General features: G+C 38.7%; 1 protein-coding gene across 1 annotated transcript; it reads right to left on the bottom strand.

Moving 5' to 3' along the window:
• Window positions 1-542: 542 nt before the first annotated feature.
• LOC132557643 (caspase-3-like) lies at window positions 543-19639 on the bottom strand. The gene is made up of 6 exons (XM_060222164.1): window positions 19567-19639; window positions 10967-11039; window positions 8933-9180; window positions 5203-5378; window positions 3290-3485; window positions 543-3062 (listed from the first exon to the last, which is right to left on the bottom strand). The coding sequence occupies exons 1-6, from the start codon at window positions 19580-19582 to the stop codon at window positions 2836-2838; spliced, it is 936 nt and encodes a 311-aa protein (XP_060078147.1). The 5' UTR covers window positions 19583-19639; the 3' UTR covers window positions 543-2835.
• Between the last annotated feature and the right edge of the window lie 137 nt (window positions 19640-19776).

The raw sequence follows: 19776 nt of genomic DNA on the forward strand, positions 1-19776 counted from the left end.
ATGCTATGGAGTGTAAGGGGCTGTACACCTCTGTTGATAATGAATCGGGCAAGGTGTTGATTCCTTCAGACAGTGGTAAGCTTTGGCTAGATACTTGCTGCCTATAATTTGAGTAGAATTTGACCTTGGTGCTCAATCCACCTGCCTATAATGTGCGTGTAGTTTCTCTTCCTGAGATTAGTTTGCTGATGGTGTGAAGATCTTAAATGATTATCTTATATCTGAGGAGGAAAAAATATTGTGCTCTACTTCATGTGGAGGGTTCAAACACCCCATTTTATTCCAGAATTTAAGGATGACTTTGTATACTACTATAGATAGAGGATATATAATCTAAACAAAAACATTCAACTTTTTCTTAGATAAACATACATGTACAAAAATTATTGTACACATGATTTGTCACGTCTATGTGACTCATTTAATTTTCATTTGTATGTATGGGTATAGAGGATGTTTATAAAAATAATTAAATTTATGCTAAAAACATGACAATCATATATCATCAAAACTGTTGATTAATGTATAAAAAAGTTATTTGGATAAAGTTTAACATTGATGAATTATCTCTGAATAATAACACGACACATTGCAACCTTCATTGAAAAAAAAAATTTACAAAAGTGATGACAATAGATAATACATAACATTTATAGGTATTATAAACTTTATAACACTCATCATTTTGTAAAAAGAATATATATATCAAAAAATGAGATCCCAGAGGGATTATGGTGCCCACTATTTATTATTCTTTCTGTTTTTCTTATCAGTCTCCAAATCAAAATGCCACAATTTGTGAGTAATGGGAATCTGCATATGAAATTTGAGAAAATCCATCCCGTATTTCTCATGAAATGGTGCCAACAAACTTTAATAGTCAAAATCCAAGACAGCTACCTGTTGGCCACTTTGCTTTCCTGATCAATCCCAAAATCAAAAGGGCACAAGCAGGAATCAAGGGAAACCTGCATGAAAGATCCATCCAGTACTTTAACTGAAAATCCATGATGGCCCTATTCCGATCATTTTGGTTACCTGATCAGTTTCAAACTCCGAAAAGCACAACTAGTGACAAAGTGGAACCTGCATATGGTCATGGACAGAAATTAATCCAGCATGGAGTGCCCTTCAAGAAATAGCAAATTTTTGCTGTCAAAACCAAGATGGCAGCTTGTCATTTCAAAAGGGCACAACTAGAGACCAAAGCAACCCTTCATACGAAGTATGAGAACGATCAATCCAGGTTACAGATGGATGGACATAGACCCATTTGAATTGCTCATTTGATGATGGTGGGCTAAAAATATAGCATTTTCGTGAAAACTGGTGGATCGTGAATTATTTAAAGGAGAATCAACATTAACTATTTATAGGCGATTTTCATTATACCCAAAAATGAAATGTTTTTGGACATCAACTTAACTTGTTTAAACTTTTGAGTAGATACTGAGAAATACACTAATTCTAATTGTTGGGGATCCAAAAATGCTATATCTATATTTTTCAGGGTTTATTAAAATCCCTCTAGTTTTTTCATAAATTTTTTAATAGTTTCCACATGATTGAAATATGTTGTCAATAGGTGAGCTTTTCTGTTCTCAAACAGCCCCTCATATTTGTGATTACTTTTAATGAGATCAATGTTTAATAATGATGATTTGCATGTGGCATACAATATACAACCAACTAACATTTTCTAGTTAAGAATTGTCGGTGAACTGGAAATTAGGACTTGCTATCATAATCTAGTAAGTATTGTTGCTTGATAAATTTCTGTAAATGTTTGTGACCTTGACCTTGGAACCCTAGAACATGACTTCATTCAAGGAGATGTTGAAGGTTTATGGTTTCTGTAAGAAATGAAGTTGCTAAAGCCATGATGGTAAATGAACTTGTGTTTTTCTAAGATAGAAATAATGACCTTGACATTTTAGTGGGTAGTGTGATAAGATTATTTATATATAAATCCTACCCATACACTCCGACCACTCGGGTATTTACTGAGGAGCCTTCATTCATTCATATCTTTATTTCCTCCATAATCGAAGAGTAAAAAAACATAGTAAACAAGCAGTGATTTATAAAGTGGGTGTACAAAAAGAAATCAGGGTGAAAGTGTAATAGAAAAAAAGAAAAAACATCAAAGAATATAGGAGTTGTTTACATGATAATGATCAATAGAGTGCACAAATGAGAAAAAAAATCTTATATCAAAAGTATGGGAAAATAAAGACACTGTAAATCGCAAAGCATTATAACTGAACAATGTAGCTGTATTAAAGCCTCATTGAAATGTTAATTCAGGCACTTTTATAATAAATACAAAATCAAAATTTATCAATAGTTCAACCACACTGTGCATCTTTTTTTTTTTTTTTTAATATATGGTAATTGTATTGTTATTTTAAAAAATTAACTAATTGTGGACGCTTTTACAACAGCGATTTGAAAGATTGCTGCATTATTTACGCAGAAAATTGCTGCTAGAGGGCTCTAACTCTTTTCGATATTTCAGCCAATCTAAATGATTGTAATTCTACAACATTAGAGAATAACAGTTGCAGTTCTATAGGAACGGCCCCTAGCAGGGTTGTAATGAAGCGTTCACGTTCCAAATTGTCAACAAATATATATACAGATACCGCGTAATCATTAACAATTTTGGTGACCATGGAACCTTAGAACAGGACTTCATTCAAGATGCTAAAGTCATGATGGTGAATGAACTTTTGTTTTTCTAAGATAGAGATAATGACCTTGACATTTTAGTGGGTAGTGTGATAAGATTATTTATATATAAAGCCTACCCATACACTCCAACCACTCGAGTATTTACTGAGGAGCCTTCAGTTTGAACGTTTTTGTTAATGTAGAAACAAAGCAAGGCATCTGTTTGCCACCATCATGGGCCTGGAATTTTATAGCAACTGAAAGGTTTACACGATTAAGGAGAGTATAGATGTCATCTTCGCCTTTATTATGGAGAAGAAATTCCAGTTCTTCACAGAATTTTGCAATGAAAGGTGTTCCCATGGCTGTGTTTCTGTAAGCTTTTTTACCTGAAACAATTGTAAAATTGTATTATCAAATCTACAAATAACACATTGTCAGTTATAATGGTAAGCATTGTAACACTTATTTGTATTTATGTACTTGAAATGATGTTAAAATTTGCAACACCACCTATGTCTCATCAGTATAAGACTACACATCTCATCATATGAGGAATTACAAAAAATGGCTTTACAAATTATTGAACAATCACTTGCCGTTTGGGGGAATTTACCTTCTACAGTTGAATAAATGAAGAGGAAGTCCATGATAGTTGGTACAGTGAGGATGTCGATTGAGGCAGGCTCCTCTACTTCTTGTACCTCCATTTCCTCTGGTTCATCTGGCATGGTGTCGGCCGCTACATGTTCTGCCTGAGGGTTAAGTACACGTATCGTTGCTGCATGGACATCATCATTCCCCCTGCAGGCCTGCATCATGAACAACATATTCAGCATGGAGGGTTATATAACAAAACATACAGATAAATCTACTCCATATGCAAAAATCACTGAATTATGACAGGCTCCCTAAGATCTATAAAGATCCTGTCTGCCATATATGTCTACTTGATTATATCACCCATGATGTGACAATCATTACTCTCATTACAGGCCCATCAGTAGGAAAATGAAGATATTATCTGCCAACCGCCAAAGATCTTATAAAAAAATCATGGAACTTCATGTGGAGTCTTTTGAGGTACATGTATTTTTCATTTGTTTCCTCTTTAAATCGGTAGACTTGATTCAGGCGAGATCTAGAAAAGAGAACAGACATGACAACAAAGAAGGTTTTCATGTGGTTGGAGGTGTCTACTTGCAAAAACTTCTCCATCAAAGGGGAGGCGTATTAACAACAGGACAAAACCCTAAATGGCCTTCAAGGTCAACAGCAATCAAATACATGTATAATATTTGACCAGTTGCTGGGCTTAAGTGCTGTCAGGTTAGTTCAAATGAATGACATTGGCACACTCGGAAGGCCAAAAAGCCTTGTGTCATGGCATGATATTAGACTACCAGTATACTTGATTATAGCTATATCTGATATATAAAATTGTATGAAATTAATTCATACCCGTAGGGTCATGATGTTTCATTGGTATTATCACACATATGATAACCTTAAGAAGTAAACCTGGTTGAAGACCTAGTAGAAAAATTGTTTCTATTTTTGTATTTTTACTACAGTATCATGGTCAAATCGATCAGGCAAGAGTGTTCAAATGTTTTAGATTCTATAAAACAAGGGGTTCATGGTCATATTTTACCAGTATAAATATAAACTTTATTTTACAACAATTGCGAAACAAGTTATGTCAGCTTATACTAATCACTCTTGTTGGCCCGGATGTAAGCGCGCGAGGGGTATTACTGTGGGAGGAAACCGGAGTACCTGGGGAAAACCCACGTGGTCGGGCAGGTGACCCCTTACCTTTTCACGTCCATTTCGGGAATCGAACCCCGGTCGGCTAGGTGAAAGGCGAGTGCGTTACCACTGTGCCACCCGACCACCCAGTTTATTTTACCAGTAGCTTGCTAGAGAAAAGTGCTATCAAGTCTGTAGATAGCAATGACCTTGGTCCATCTATTTGACTTTTCCAATCAGTATCAAAATCAAACCTGAACAAATTTTGGTGAAATGAAACCCTCATGACATTTGAGAGAGAAATCCTTTGCATTCAGTCTGAAAAAAGTGATACCAAAAACCTAAACAGTCGAAAACCAAGATAGCTGTCTGTCAGACCTAAACATGCAAAACTGTACACCACAGGACTTACACATTAATTTCATAATGGTCTGTCAAGTAAATAGCTAAGGAAAACTTGAATTAATGTCCATGGTGACATTGTTGGCTAATTTGCTTTCCTAAACAGACAGAAAATCAAACATGCCCTTTAAATGGACCAAGAGAAATCCATTCAACTCTTTTCAAGAAATAGCGATAACAAGAATTCTATAATACATGGACCCCGAATTGCAATTTGAACAGCTGCCAATTTTATGAAAATGGACTAAAAATTCCCACCATTAACTGACCATAACTATTTTTTTTGATTGATTTGTCTATTAATTATGATGAAAATTTCAGCTGGTCTTGCACTTTGGATTCAAGTTATGACATGCATGAATAAGAAATACCTACCTGCATGAGGAAGATTTTTGGTTTGTTGATGAGGGTTGGACAGTTTTTGGCATCAAAGATGTCACTCAGTTCATTCATTTTTATCTGACTGTCTGTTGCCCATATACCACGTTCATTGCCATGTGTCAAAAACGTACAAAAAAAAGTTGAATGTTCTGTGTGGTCCATTCTTGCAACTAGAAAAAAGAAAGTAAGCAAATAAATTTCACTTAAACAAAGCATTGAATCATCCTTGAGACAATCCAATTTTTTGCTGATAAGCCTAGTTATATTACAAATCGCATCAACCAATCTTGCTGCATAGAAGGATGCATATCAGGGGTCTTAAAGTGGGAGCTAGGAATCTAGAACATATGGTGATAACCCAAGTTAGGCTAAGTTTGCAGGTGTGACCCCATGTTGTTTCAAGTCTGATTGGGGAAATCAACTCCATGTAAAAAGCTAGTGTGTCAGCAAAATATATAGGTATACTGACTCTACAACCTACAACCTCAAGTAAAAGGTGTGTCACCCAACCCTCCAGGTAACCCAATGTGAAAGATGAATGTCACCCAACCCTCCAGGTAACTCCATGTAAAAGGTGTGTCACCCAACCCTCCAGGTAACCCAATGTGAAAGATGAATGTCACCCAACCCTCCAGGTAACCCCATGTAAAAGGTGTGTCACCCAACCCTCCAGGTAACCCAATGTGAAAGATGAATGTCACCCAACCCTCCAGGTAACTCCATGTAAAAGGTGTGTCACCCAACCCTCCAGGTAACCCAATGTAAAAGGTGTGTCACCCAACCCTCCAGTTAACCCAATGTGAAGATGAATGTGTCATCTTACCCTTCAAGTAACCCCATGTAAAAGGTGTGTCACCCAACCCTCCAGGTAACCCAATGTGAAAGATGAATGTCACCCAACCCTCCAGGTAACTCCATGTAAAAGGTGTATCACCCAACCCTCAAGGTAACCCCATGTAAAAGGTGTGTCACCCAACCCTCCAGGTAACCCAGTGTGAAGATGAATGTGTCATCCTACCCTTCAAGTTACCCCATGTAAAAGGTGTGTCACCCAACCCTCCAGGTAACCCAATGTAAAAGGTGTGTCGCCCAACCCTCCAGGTAACCCCATGTAAAAAGTGTGTCACCCAACCCTCCAGGTAACCCAATGTAAAAGTTTTGTCACCCAACACTCCAGGTAACCCAATGTGAAAGATGAATGTCACCCAACCCTCCAGGTAACCCAATGTAAAAGGTGTGTGTGTCACCAAACCCTACAGGTAACCCAATGTGAAAGGTGAATGTGTCATCCTACCCTCCAAGTAACCCAGTGTAAAAGGTGAGTGTGTCACCCAACCCTCCAGGTAACCCCATGAAAAAGGTGAATGTGTCACCCAACCCTCCAGGTAACCCAATGTAAAAGGTGAATGTGTCACCCAACCCTCTAGGTAACCCCATGTAAAAGATGAATGTGTCATCCTACCCTTCAAGTAACCCCATGTAAAAGGTGAATGTGTCATCCTACCCTTCAAGTAACCCCATGTAAAAGGTGAATGTGTCATCCTACCCTCCAGGTAACCCCATGGAAAAGGTGAATGTGTTGCCCAACCCTCCAGGTAACCCAGTGTAAAAGGTGAGTGTGTCGCCCAACCCTCCAGGTAACCCCATGGAAAAGATGAATGTGTCACCCACCCCTCCAGGTAACCCAGTGTAAAAGGTGAGTATGTCACCCAACCCTCCAGGTTACCCCATGGAAAAGATGAATGTGTCACCCACCCCTCCTTGTAACCCAGTGTAAAAGGTGAGTGTGTCACCCAACCCTCCAGGTAACCCATTGTAAAAGGTGAATGTGTCACCCAACTCTGCAGGTAACCCCATGGAAAAGGTGAATGTGTCACCCAACTCTCCAGGTAACCCCATGGAAAAGGTGAATGTGTCATCCAACCCTCCAGGTAACCCAGTGTAAAAGGTGAGTGTGTCACCCAACCCTCCAGGTTAATTGATCCTATATTGTAATGTATGTTTTTATACACTATTACTTTCAATATTTCAATTACTGATTACGTACTTTTTTTGAGGTGTATAGGTATATAGGTATATATATATAGGTATATATAAACCTGAGGAAAAATTATCTAAGGCATAGTTGAGGTCAATGGAAGTTTTTAGGTATATATATTATTGTACATCCAAACAAGCTTAAGTTGATGTTGCGTGCAACACATGTCCCCTGCCGTAAATTACTGTATTTATCAGCAAATAAGCACATGTCTGCTAATAAGCCCACCAATGTTCTGTTGTAAAGCAAATGGGTGCAAATGCTACTCAACTGTTTGCAATAAGCTATCCCTTTACTATGGTTCCGCGTTTATATGTTGGCCCCATGATCTAATTGCAGTATAAATACATTATTTTTTCAAGTAATGTAGAACTTGTTCTGTATCAGAAGTGTCTTGTTTTATTATTTATAAGCTTCCAGTGCATCGAGTTTCAACCAAATCCACCAATCCGTTCTCAAATTATTGTCTAAAAACTAAATTGTGACAAGATTATGTTTTTAGTAACAGTGACCTTTGTAGCTGATCTTTTGACACCAAACAGAATCCTACACTATATTGCCTTATAAACTACCATTGTATGAAGTTTCATCCAAATCCATTAATACATTCTCAAGTTATTGTCCGGAAACTAAAATGTGACAACAATTTCTATTTTTAGTAACAGTGACCTTTGTAGTTGATCTTTTGACCCCAAACAAAATCCTCCACTATATTGCCTTATAAACTACCATTGTATGAAGTTTCATCCAAATCCATCAATCTGTTTTCAAGTTACCGTCTGGAAACCAACATCATAACAGACAGACGGACGGCCAGACGGACGGAGTCAAACACTATAGTCCCCTCCGGTTTCACCAGCAGGGGACTCATAAATGATAGTGTTTATAATTGTTACATTTGATGATAAATAATACCATTACCATCTATATAATGAGAGCTAGGAAAATTGTCAAGTGGAAAAATAAAATTGATAAAAATACTAAGAATTTGTAACATACTGTTTCTTCAAAACATTAAGGCAATATAGCAAATGTCTTCTCAGGATATATGTACCTAATTTATTATAGTGTAATTTTGATGAGTACATAAGTCATTCAATCCTGCTCCTATTTTTCACAAATATGACAAAGCATACATCATCTGAGGCTTCAAAATAGCTTCCATCAACATCTTGATAGTCGTAATATGTGTATATTAACCAAACAGAAGACAATACCATTATGGCTATATTATTGATATACATCACACAGTTCTAGAGAAGTTGCTAAAATTTAAAATTTGAATTCTCATCCCATAATTTAGTGTTGAGTCACCTTTCTGTTTTTCAATTGCTAGTTCTGCATTGCTTCTGACCAATTAGGAAAATAGTTAGAATCATAATAATAATTATATCATTATCGTCAAACTGTAGGGACTAATTTACAAATTTAGAACTTACTGCATGTGCTTTCAAGCAATTCAAACTTCGAGAAAAATGATGCAGCAAAAAATTTCAATGTCATGTTACTGCATGGTATCAAAAGTTAAATTCACAATACTGAAGCTGCAATATTCTAGCTAAAATTCTACGTATAATTGTTTTTATTAAATAAGTTAAGAAGGTAATTTGTAAATGTTAGTTTTATTTGATTTTGAAAGTTACGAAATAGGAATTCAAATGCCACATTTAAGACTGAAAAACTTACTATTTTTCAATTCTTCCAGCAATTCATGTCTGGACTTGTCACAGATAAGCCTAGTATGAAAGCCGAATTCATTAAACCTGTTTAACAAATTAGCTGCATCTTTATCAGTTCCTTCCCGATCGGGCAGATCTGTGAATTTTCTGTTGTTGATAATGACGGCATGACCAGGCTCTGGATATGTCTTGTATTCTGCAGCATAAAGATCAGGTCCCTGTATTACAGGTTCCGCCTGATCTTCATTTTCATTTCTAAAATTTAATAAATTTAACATCCTTCATTAAAGCATTCGTTATGAGTTTTGTAGAAAGCAGGTTTGTGTTACTTTATACTTTACATCTCTCACTATTAGGGAGACCGTGTTTGGTATGATGAACAAGTAATTTGGAACGATAAGTAAATGTGGCCATGAAATAATGCTTCAGGAGCCATCGCTGAGTACAGAAATCTAGATTTAGAAGTTATTGGACAGACAACAGCACCACACATCTGATCCTTGGTGTTTTCAGCTTGTTTAATTTGAATTTGAACAATAGTTTGACAAAAACAACCACTTATTATCACCTTAGAATTTATATTTATTAATGTTTCTGTCGCAAAAATTAAACATATTCAGTACCATTCATTTCATTTTGGTGTTTGTGACCTTTGGTATGCATATGCATACTACCAGATCAGTTAGTAAATATGTCTGCCATGAATGGAAGCAGCACACATTTCATCACTGAAACGAGATATTTATTAGAATCTTGCATTCTATATACATAACATATATAAGTTTCTGTACACACTAATGGCTTGGCTGCTGAAGCGCTGTTCTCTTGCCACTTTGCTTACACCAAATTACACTCTCATTATACTAAATATGTTAGACTCCTTGACATTGGTGGATGATAAGTATGTTATCTCTAAGAGCTTTATCATGTATCTTTTTGATAAAAATAATGACACATTCAAATAAAATATTCCTTGAAAGATATACGAAATAAATATTTGAATTACTTTGGGGGTGAAAAAGTCTCATGTACAAAAATGATATTACTTTCCTGCATCTTAAAATTATTTCACTCAGATTTTATTGTTTTTTTTCCCCACTTTTCTTTTGCTCTAGAACAGGTTTTCCCTCATATTCAATACTATGGTCCTTCTCTATCAGTAGTCCTTGATGAGTTATCCAGTCAACCAGGCTTAACCAGTGATAATGACAGACAGATATCAATACTGAGCCAAAAAATACTCGCTCATACGATGAAGAATAGAAGTTCTTATAACACAACAAGTAGAAAACCTGAGTGATGTTACAATGACTATAGTCTCCTTTATCAGACAAATGACCAGTGTGCACTAGGTAGTGTACTTGATAGTAAGGAATAAAAAAAAAAAAAAAATCATTTACTGTATATACAAGTATAGGTATATTATACAAAAAACAGGTATACATCATTGCATCATGTTTGAGTAACACAGGGTTTATTACATTCGAGTGATAAACTTACATGCAATAACCTATACTATAGTCTCCTGATGCCAGAGACCACTTCTTGGCACAGTGCCAGGCAATGATTGGGTGATCACTTATCAGGCAATCGTTTCAAAGGTGCAACAGATTTGAATGGAAGTTGCATTTTCCTTTCATATAAATATTAATGCAATATACATGTTGATATAAAAGTGCAACAAAAATATCCCATTGATTTTTTTCCACAATTTTTCTTTCATTATAAAAACATTCATACATTCACAATAGCAAGAACAGAAAAAATTAAAACCTTGGTCTTCCCCTACATCTTCCCTTGCACCTCTATCACCTGGAACCAACCGTCAACAGTGCCACAACTGAGACCTTTAAGGCTTCAGTCAATGGTCTCCAGCAACAATAAGTACCTCTCCAACACCCCGCCCCCCCCCCTCCCAATGCATTACATGTTCATAAGGACACTGCTCTATAAATACACAGACACCGATAACTTTTTATTCATAAATGTATTTTAATTCCCTTGTTGAGGTTAAGTAGGTGCTTCATTGTGTTATACTTACCTGTCATATAAGGTTTCTGGTTGTGGCAAAGGGTCACCACCTGTCGGCGGTATTGGTTCAGTGTCTATAGATTCTAAAGATAAAGAAATAACTTAGTATCCACTGAATTCTGAACAATGCTCTGATTCCATTGGCTTTTTTAAAATGGCAATACTTTCCCAGCAACTGTGAGGTTCTTTCATTTGGGATATACACAAATTACTAAATACTGCAAGTTACAAAATACAGTAGATTTAAACAATTGCAACATGAGGCCTAATGGACCTGCATTTTTTCATTCAGAGATTGATTGTCGGGGAGAGATTGTTTGTCAAGGAGAGATTGCTTGCCAGGGGGATATTTACTGTCAGGGGGAGATTGCTTGTCAGGGGGATATTTACTGTCTGGGGGAGATTGATTGTCTGGGGGATATTTAATGTCAAGGGGGAGATTGTTTGTCAGGGGGATATTTACTGTCAGGGGGATATTTACTGTCAGGGAGAGATTGCTTGTCAGGGGGAGATTGTTTGTCAGGGGGAGATTGTGTGTCAGGGGAGAGATTGATTGTCAGGGGGATATTGACTGTCGGGGTGAGATTGATTGTCAGGGGGATATTGACTGTCGGGGAGAGATTGATTGTCAGGGGGATACTGACTGTCTATGGATGATTGATTGTCAGGGGGAGATTGTGTGTCAGGGGAGAGATTGATTGTCAGGGGGATATTGACTGTTGGGGAGAGATTGATTGTCTGGGGGATATTTAATGTCAAGGGGGAGATTGTTTGTCAGGGGGATATTTACTGTCAGGGGGAGATTGCTTGTCAGGGGGATATTTACTGTCAGGGAGAGATTGCTTGTCAGGGGGAGATTGTTTGTCAGGGGGAGATTGTGTGTCAGGGGAGAGATTGATTGTCAGGGGGATATTGACTGTCGGGGTGAGATTGATTGTCAGGGGGATATTGACTGTCGGGGAGAGATTGATTGTCAGGTTGATACTGACTGTCTATGGATGATTGATTGTCAGGGGGAGATTGTGTGTCAGGGGAGAGATTGATTGTCAGGGGGATATTGACTGTTGGGGAGAGATTGATTGTCAGGGGGATATTTACTGTCAGGGAGAGATTGATTGTCGGGGAGAATTTGATTGTCAGGGGGGAGATTGATTATCAGGGGGATATTGACTGTCGGGGGGATATTGACTGTCGGGGAGAGATTGATTGTCAGGGGGGAGATTGATTGTCAGTGGGATATTGACTGTCAGGGAGAGATTGATTGTCAGGGGAGAGATTATTTGTCAGGGGAGAGATTGATTGTCAGGGGGATATTGATTGTCAGGGGGAGATTGATTATCAGGTGGATATTGATTGTCAGGGGGATATTGACTGTTGGGAAGAGATTGATTGTCAGGGGAGAGATTATTTGTCAGGGGAGAGATTGATTGTCAGGGGGATATTGATTGTCAGGGGGAGATTGATTATCAGGTGGATATTGATTGTCAGGGGGATATTGACTGTTGGGAAGAGATTGATTGTCAGGGGGATACTGACTGTCAATGGATGATTGATTGTCAGGGGGATACTGACTGTCTAAGAATGATTGATTGTCAGGGGGATATTGACTGTCTATGGATGATTGATTGTCAGGGGGATATTGACTGTCTATGGATGATTGATTGTCAGGGGGATATTGACTGTCTATGGATGATTGATTGTCAGGGGGATATTGACTGTCTATGGATGATTGATTGTCAGGGGGATATTGACTGTCTATGGATGATTGATTGTCAGGGGGATATTGACTGTCTATGGATGATTGATTGTCAGGGGGATATTGACTGTCTATGGATGATTGGTTGTCAGGGGGATATTGACTGTCTATGGATGATTGATTGTCAGGGGGATATTGACTGTCTATGGATGATTGATTGTCAGGGGGATATTGACTGTCTAAGGATGATTGGTTGTCAGGGGGATATTGACTGTCTATGGATGATTGATTGTCAGGGGGATATTGACTGTCTATGGATGATTGGTTGTCAGGGGGATATTGACTGTCTATGGATGATTGATTGTCAAGGGGGATATTGACTCTAAGGATGTCGGGGAGAGATTGATTGTCAGGGGAGAGATTATATGTCAAGGGGAGAGATTAATTGTCATGGGGATATGGACTGTCGGAGAGAGATTGATTGTCAGGGGAGAGATTATATGTCAAGGGGAGAGATTAATTGTCATGGGGATATGGACTGTCGGAGAGAGATTGATTGTCAGGGGAGAGATTATATGTCAAGGGGAGAGATTAATTGTCATGGGGATATGGACTGTCGGAGAGAGATTGATTGTCAGGGGAGAGATTATATGTCAAGGGGAGAGATTAATTGTCATGGGGATATGGACTGTCGGAGAGAGATTGATTGTCAGGGGAGAGATTATATGTCAAGGGGAGAGATTAATTGTCATGGGGATATGGACTGTCGGAGAGAGATTAATTGTCAGAGGGAGATTGATTATCAGGGGGATATTCACTGTCAGAGGGATATTGCCTGTCAGGGAACAGATTGATAGTCAGGGGGATATTTATTGCCGGGGAGAGATTGATTGTCAGGGGGATATTCACTGTCAGAGGGATATTGCCTGTCAGGGAACAGATTGATAGACAGGGGGATATTGACTGTCGGGGAGAGATTGATTGTCAGGGGGATATTTACTGCCGGGGAGAGATTGATTGTCAGGGGGATACTGACTGTCGGGTGGAGATGGATTGTCAGGGGGATATTGACTGTCGGGGAGAGATTGATTGTCAGGGGGATATTTACTGCCGGGGAGAGATTGATTGTCAGGGGGATACTGACTGTCGGGTGGAGATTGATTGTCAGGGGGATATTGACTGTTGGGAAGAGATTGATTTTCAGGGGGAGATTGTTTGTCAGGTGAAGATTGATTATCAGGGGGGAGATTGATTGTCAGGGGGATATTTACTGTCAGGGAGAGATTGACTGTCAGGGGGATATTGACTGTCAGGGGGATATTGACTGTCGGGGAGAGATTGATTGTCAGGGGGATATTCACTGTCAGAGGGATATTGCCTGTCAGGGAACAGATTGATAGTCAGGGGGATATTTACTGCCGGGGAGAGATTGATTGTCAGGGGGATACTGACTGTCGGGTGGAGATGGATTCTCAGGGGGATATTGACTGTCGGGGAGAGATTGATTGTCAGGGGGATATTTACTGCCGGGGAGAGATTGATTGTCAGGGGGATATTGACTGTTGGGAAGAGATTGATTTTCAGGGGGAGATTGTTTGTCAGGTGAAGATTGATTATCAGGGGGGAGATTGATTGTCAGGGGGATATTTACTGTCAGGGAGAGATTGACTGTCAGGGGGATATTGACTGTCAGGGGGATATTGACTGTTGGGAAGAGATTGATTTTCAGGGGGAGATTGTTTGTCAGGTGAAGATTGATTATCAGGGGGGAGATTGATTGTCAGGGGGATATTTACTGTCAGGGAGAGATTGACTGTCAGGGGGATATTGACTGTCAGGGGGATATTGACTGTTGGGAAGAGATTGATTTTCAGGGGGAGATTGTTTGTCAGGTGAAGATTGATTATCAGGGGGGAGATTGATTGTCAGGGGGATATTTACTGTCAGGGAGAGATTGACTGTCAGGGGGATATTGACTGTCAGGGGGATATTGACTGTCGGGGAGAGATTGATTGTCAGGTGAAGATTGATTGTCAGGGGGAGATTGATTATCAGGTGGATATTGATTGTCATGGGGATATTGACTGTTGGGAAGAGATGGATTGTCAGGGGGATATTAACTGTCGGGGAGAGATTGATTGTCAGGGGGATATTGACTGTTGGGTGGAGATTGACTGTCAGGGGGATACTGACTGTCAATGGATGATTGATTGTCAGGGGGATATTGACTGTCTATGGATGATTGATTGTCAGGGGGATTTTGCCTTTCTATGTTTGTTTGTTTGTCAGGGGTATATTGACTGTCTATGGATGATTGATTGTCAGGGGGATATTGACTGTCAATGGATGATTGATTGTCAGGGGGATATTGACTGTCTATGGATGATTGATTGTCAGGGGGATATTGACTGTCTATGGATGATTGATTGTCAGGGGGATATTGACTGTCTATGGATGATTGATTGTCAGGGGGATATTGACTGTCTATGGATGATTGATTGTCAGGGGGATATTGACTGTCTATGGATGATTGATTGTCAGGGGGATATTGACTGTCTATGGATGATTGATTGTCAGGGGGATATTGACTGTCTATGGATGATTGATTGTCAGGGGGATATTGACTGTCTATGGATGATTGATTGTCAGGGGGATATTGACTGTGGAGATATTGATTGTCAGGGGGATATTGACTGTCTATGGATGATTGATTGTCAGGGGAATATTGACTGTCTATGGATGATTGATTGTCAGGGGGATATTGACTGTCTATGGATGATTGATTGTCAGGGGAATATTGACTGTGTATGGATGATTGATTGTCAGGGGGGATATTGACTGTCTATGGATGATTGATTGTCAGGGGGATATTAACTGTCAGGGGGATATTGACTGTTGGATGATTGATTGTCAGGGGGATATTGACTGTCAATGGATGATTGATTGTCAGGGGGATACTGACTGTCTAAGAATGATTGATTGTCAGGGGGATATTGACTGTCTATGGATGATTGATTGTCAGGGGGATATTGATTGTCTATGGATGATTGATTGTCAGGGGGATACTGACTGTCTATGGATGATTGATTGTCAGGGGGATATTGACTGTCAGGGGGATATTGGTTGTCAGGGGGATACTGACTGTCAATGGATGATTGATTGTCAGGGGGATAGTGACTGTCTATGGATGATTGATTGTCAGGGGGATATTGACTGTCTATGGATGATTGATTGTCAGGGGGATATTGACTGTCTATGGATGATTGATTGTCAGGGGGATATTGACTGTCTATGGATGATTGATTGTCAGGGGGATATTGACTGTCTATGGATGATTGGTTGTCAGGGGGATATTGACTGTGTATGGATGATTGATTGTCAGGGGGATATTGACTGTCTATGGATGATTGATTGTCAGGGGGATATTGACTGTCTATGGATGATTGATTGTCAGGGGGGATATTGACTGTCTATGGATGATTGATTGTCAGGGGAATATTGACTGTCTATGGATGATTGATTGTCAGGGGGATATTGACTGTCTATGGATGATTGATTGTCAGGGGGATATTGACTGTCTATGGATGATTGATTGTCAGGGGGATATTGACTGTCTATGGATGATTGATTGTCAGGGGAATATTGACTGTGTATGGATTATTGATTGTCAGGGGGATATTGACTGTCTATGGATGATTGATTGTCAGGGGAATATTGACTGTGTATGGATTATTGATTGTCCAGGTAAGAATGAATGTCTTGAGGATGTTGTTAAACTTGTAAAGATTGATTCACTGAGGAAGATTGTATGGTCAGCAAAAATGGCGAAAAATACATTAATACAAAACTGACAACTGATCTTGTAAACATATAAATAAATAGGCAGAGATCATTGTTAAGATGAACAGTATGCATTACAATATGAACAGCTTAAAAACAAAATCAACTGATCCTGACGCAAAATGAACATTGATTCAAAATAAAGCCATTGATACAAAATAAACAATCACTATATAAATAAATGCTAAATGGCGTGAAAGTCTGCATTTCTGTCTAGCCATAAATACAGCGGGGGTGAAAACCAAACACTGGCCACAGCTTTGGCTCCAAAACCCGTACCAGGATTGTAATAAATAATTTATATCTATAGAACGAAAATTGAATAAATTTCAATTTTTTCCCTCCATATCATCAAAATTATAAGCTTTGATTAAGGATGATTTCAAACAATACTCATACCTATCTGGTTGTAAATACATATAGGTTTGATTTAGAAGCAAGACATAATTCATATCTAATCTTGCTTTATTATGGTGGCAGTGAGGATTGCTGGTGGTTTGTTACGCCTGACCCCATTCACCCATTCCCATGCTAAGGAGAGGTCTCATATATCACAATGCAACACATTCTTAGTTCACCTGGTCCAAAGGACTGATGAGTTAATGCCATGGCATGGTGTCCGGCATTTGTCCATCAACTTTTTTCTACAAAACACTAGTAGGTGTGATCGACTGAGGGAATTTTGACCAAATTTAGTCAGAAGCATCCTTGGGAGAAGAGAAACATATTTTGCATAAAAGGTGTGTCCTGGCACTCCAGGGCCTGAGGGGCAGGATCCAAAAGGGGAAATTGTAGGTTCTTTAAAATCCTACTCAACCGGTTGGAATGATTGGATTTTGTCAAAATTTGGGTGGAAAGGAATCAATTTAGTATAGACAATGAGTCTCAACCCCCCTTGGGCTGGAGGGGTGGGGCTCAAAAGAGGAAACAGAGTAAATTCTTTAAAATCCTACTTCTCCTGTAGGAATGATTGGATTTTGTCAAAATTTGGTCTGCAGGATGTTTTAGTGAATGGAAATCAATTTTGTATCGATGGTGCGTCTTGATCACCTGGGGCGAAAAAGGGTAGGCCCAATATAGGAAATTGGTTATACCTTTGAAACAGTCAAGATCCCCACCCCTTTACTATATATAGCATTACTAGGCATCAAGATATATCCTAAATCATGATGTAAAACTTTGCCCTGGGTTATGGCCACATCCTTAGAGACTTAGTTTCTTGGTTATCTTTGAAGCATTTCAGATCTCCACCCCATAACCATACCTAGCAATGCTGGGTATCAAGAGTTAAGAGATGTGAAAATTGACCCTGGGGTGTGGTTCCACACCCAGGAACTTATTTTCTGGGTTATAATGTTGAAACAGTTGAGATCCCAATCTGTAAACCATATGTGTAGCAATGTTGGGCGTCAAGTGATAAACATATTAATAATGTAAGAATGACCCTGGGGCGTGGTCCCACATCTTTGGACTTCGTTTCTGGCTTACATCTTTGAAACCCTTGAGACCCCCACCAATAACCATATATAGCATTGTCAGGCATCAAGATATATCCTTAATCATGATGAAAAAAATTGCCCTGGGGTCTGCCCCCACCCTTTGGGACTTAGATTCTGTGTTAGAAGCAATTGAGATCCACACCCCATAATTACATATAGCAATGTTCAGGATCAAGAGATAAACAAAATCATGATGTAAGAATTGGTCCTGGGGACTGGTCCCATCCCCAGGGACTTGGTTTCAGGGTTATATTTTCAAACAGTTCAGATCCTGCTGGGCATCAAGAGATAAGCACATTCACAATGAATTGACACTGGGGGTTGGTCCAATATCTTAGGACAGTTTGGTTTTGCCCTACCAGAGAGGTTAAGTGACTGAGCTGTAATTTGGAAATATTTGAAATACCCAACCATTAGGCATGTATACCATTGCTGTGCTTTAAGATCCATGTGAGCAATACAAGCCCTTTGGGCCTCTCGTTTTCTCTTTCTTATAATATCAAATGGCATACAGAATGTTCTGTCAACTTTATAGAAATAATAATGTTATGGGGCTTTGAAAAAGGGATGCAGTTCTATGGCTGATTTTTTATTATGCATATTTGTAAAAGAAGAAAAAGTTTTGTTTTTTTAATATATATACTCTATTTCCTCTATCAGGCCATACCTCTTTTGTTCAAGGGGACCAAGACTCAATGTTTATACACAATTGATTCCCTTTCACCAAAACATGCCACAGAAAAAAATAATGGGTGAAATCAAACTATATGTACAGAAAGACTGGGATTTTATAGAATTTGTTCTATTTCCCTTACTGGGCCCTGACCCACCATTTATATAAAAATAAAAGTGATTCATCTTCACCCAAGCATGCTTCAGACTAAATTGCAACAGAATCCTAAAATTGCTACAAAATTCCTTCACTTGTTCATGACTAGTAGTGATTTGGAGTAAAAAGTTCTCTGCGCGGCATGGCATAAGCTCACCCGTCCTTTTGATCAAGTGAGCTTAAAATAAAACTATAGAGATACTGCGCTTTACCACACCACATCATCTAATTCAATTTACTGTCTTGATAAAACTAAAACACACGACTAGGACTGACCACAGGTAAATGTGCAATGTAGTTCTAGCTGAGAAATGCACAAACGGTGAAACAAAATTATTAATTCAATGGCAAAATAGTTGTGTAATATATAGCGTTTTACAATAATGAAGATACATTAAACATAAAGATGACATTTTAAAATGCTTCCAACCCCATTGAGTCAGACTCGTTTTCATTAGTTCTATCGCATATTCATCAACTACATTCATTATCACCCGAGATAATTGGTAAAGATCGACTGTCAGGGAAATATTATTTGTCGGGGAGGTAGATTGTCTAAGGCAGGTTTCTCAGAGGCATTGTCTGAAGGAGAGGAACTGTTCCCTTTGCCTCGATAAATCTTGTTGTCAAAACTTCTAGATCATCCTTTTGAAATAAAAGTAGAAATCAAAAAAGGAAATAATAATTTCTACTTTCGTTTTAAGCTGTAACGGGTTTGTGTTGGTACATCTTAATTACTATCTCACCTCGACTCTCCTGCATTTTAACTTAGAAAGCGGAGTTTTAACGGCTAGAAAAATATGACATTCGATTTCTGGTCCGCGAACAGATCAGATACTACTTCCCCAATCAGTATTTTGATTATACTGCGCCACAAAAGCGTTTGTCATTCGACTGAAGATTTTCCGAGAGTTACGCTTATTCGTGACACAGATGGGATTTTAAAGGGAATTCCC

This window comes from Ylistrum balloti, unplaced genomic scaffold (genome assembly GCF_031769215.1).
Source record: "Ylistrum balloti isolate Yb309-2 unplaced genomic scaffold, AGI_CSIRO_Ybal_v1 Utg370706, whole genome shotgun sequence".
NCBI classification, from domain to species: Eukaryota; Metazoa; Mollusca; class Bivalvia; order Pectinida; family Pectinidae; genus Ylistrum; species Ylistrum balloti.

Bases quoted from the DNA above. Each gene is read 5' to 3' on its own strand.
- LOC132557643 (XM_060222164.1), bottom strand. The intron at 9,181-10,966 runs GTAAGTATAACA...ATTAAATTTTAG, and splicing joins CCAGAAACCTTATATGACAG to AAATGAAAATGAAGATCAGG. The intron at 3,063-3,289 runs GTAAATTCCCCC...CAATTGTTTCAG, and splicing joins CATTTATTCAACTGTAGAAG to GTAAAAAAGCTTACAGAAAC.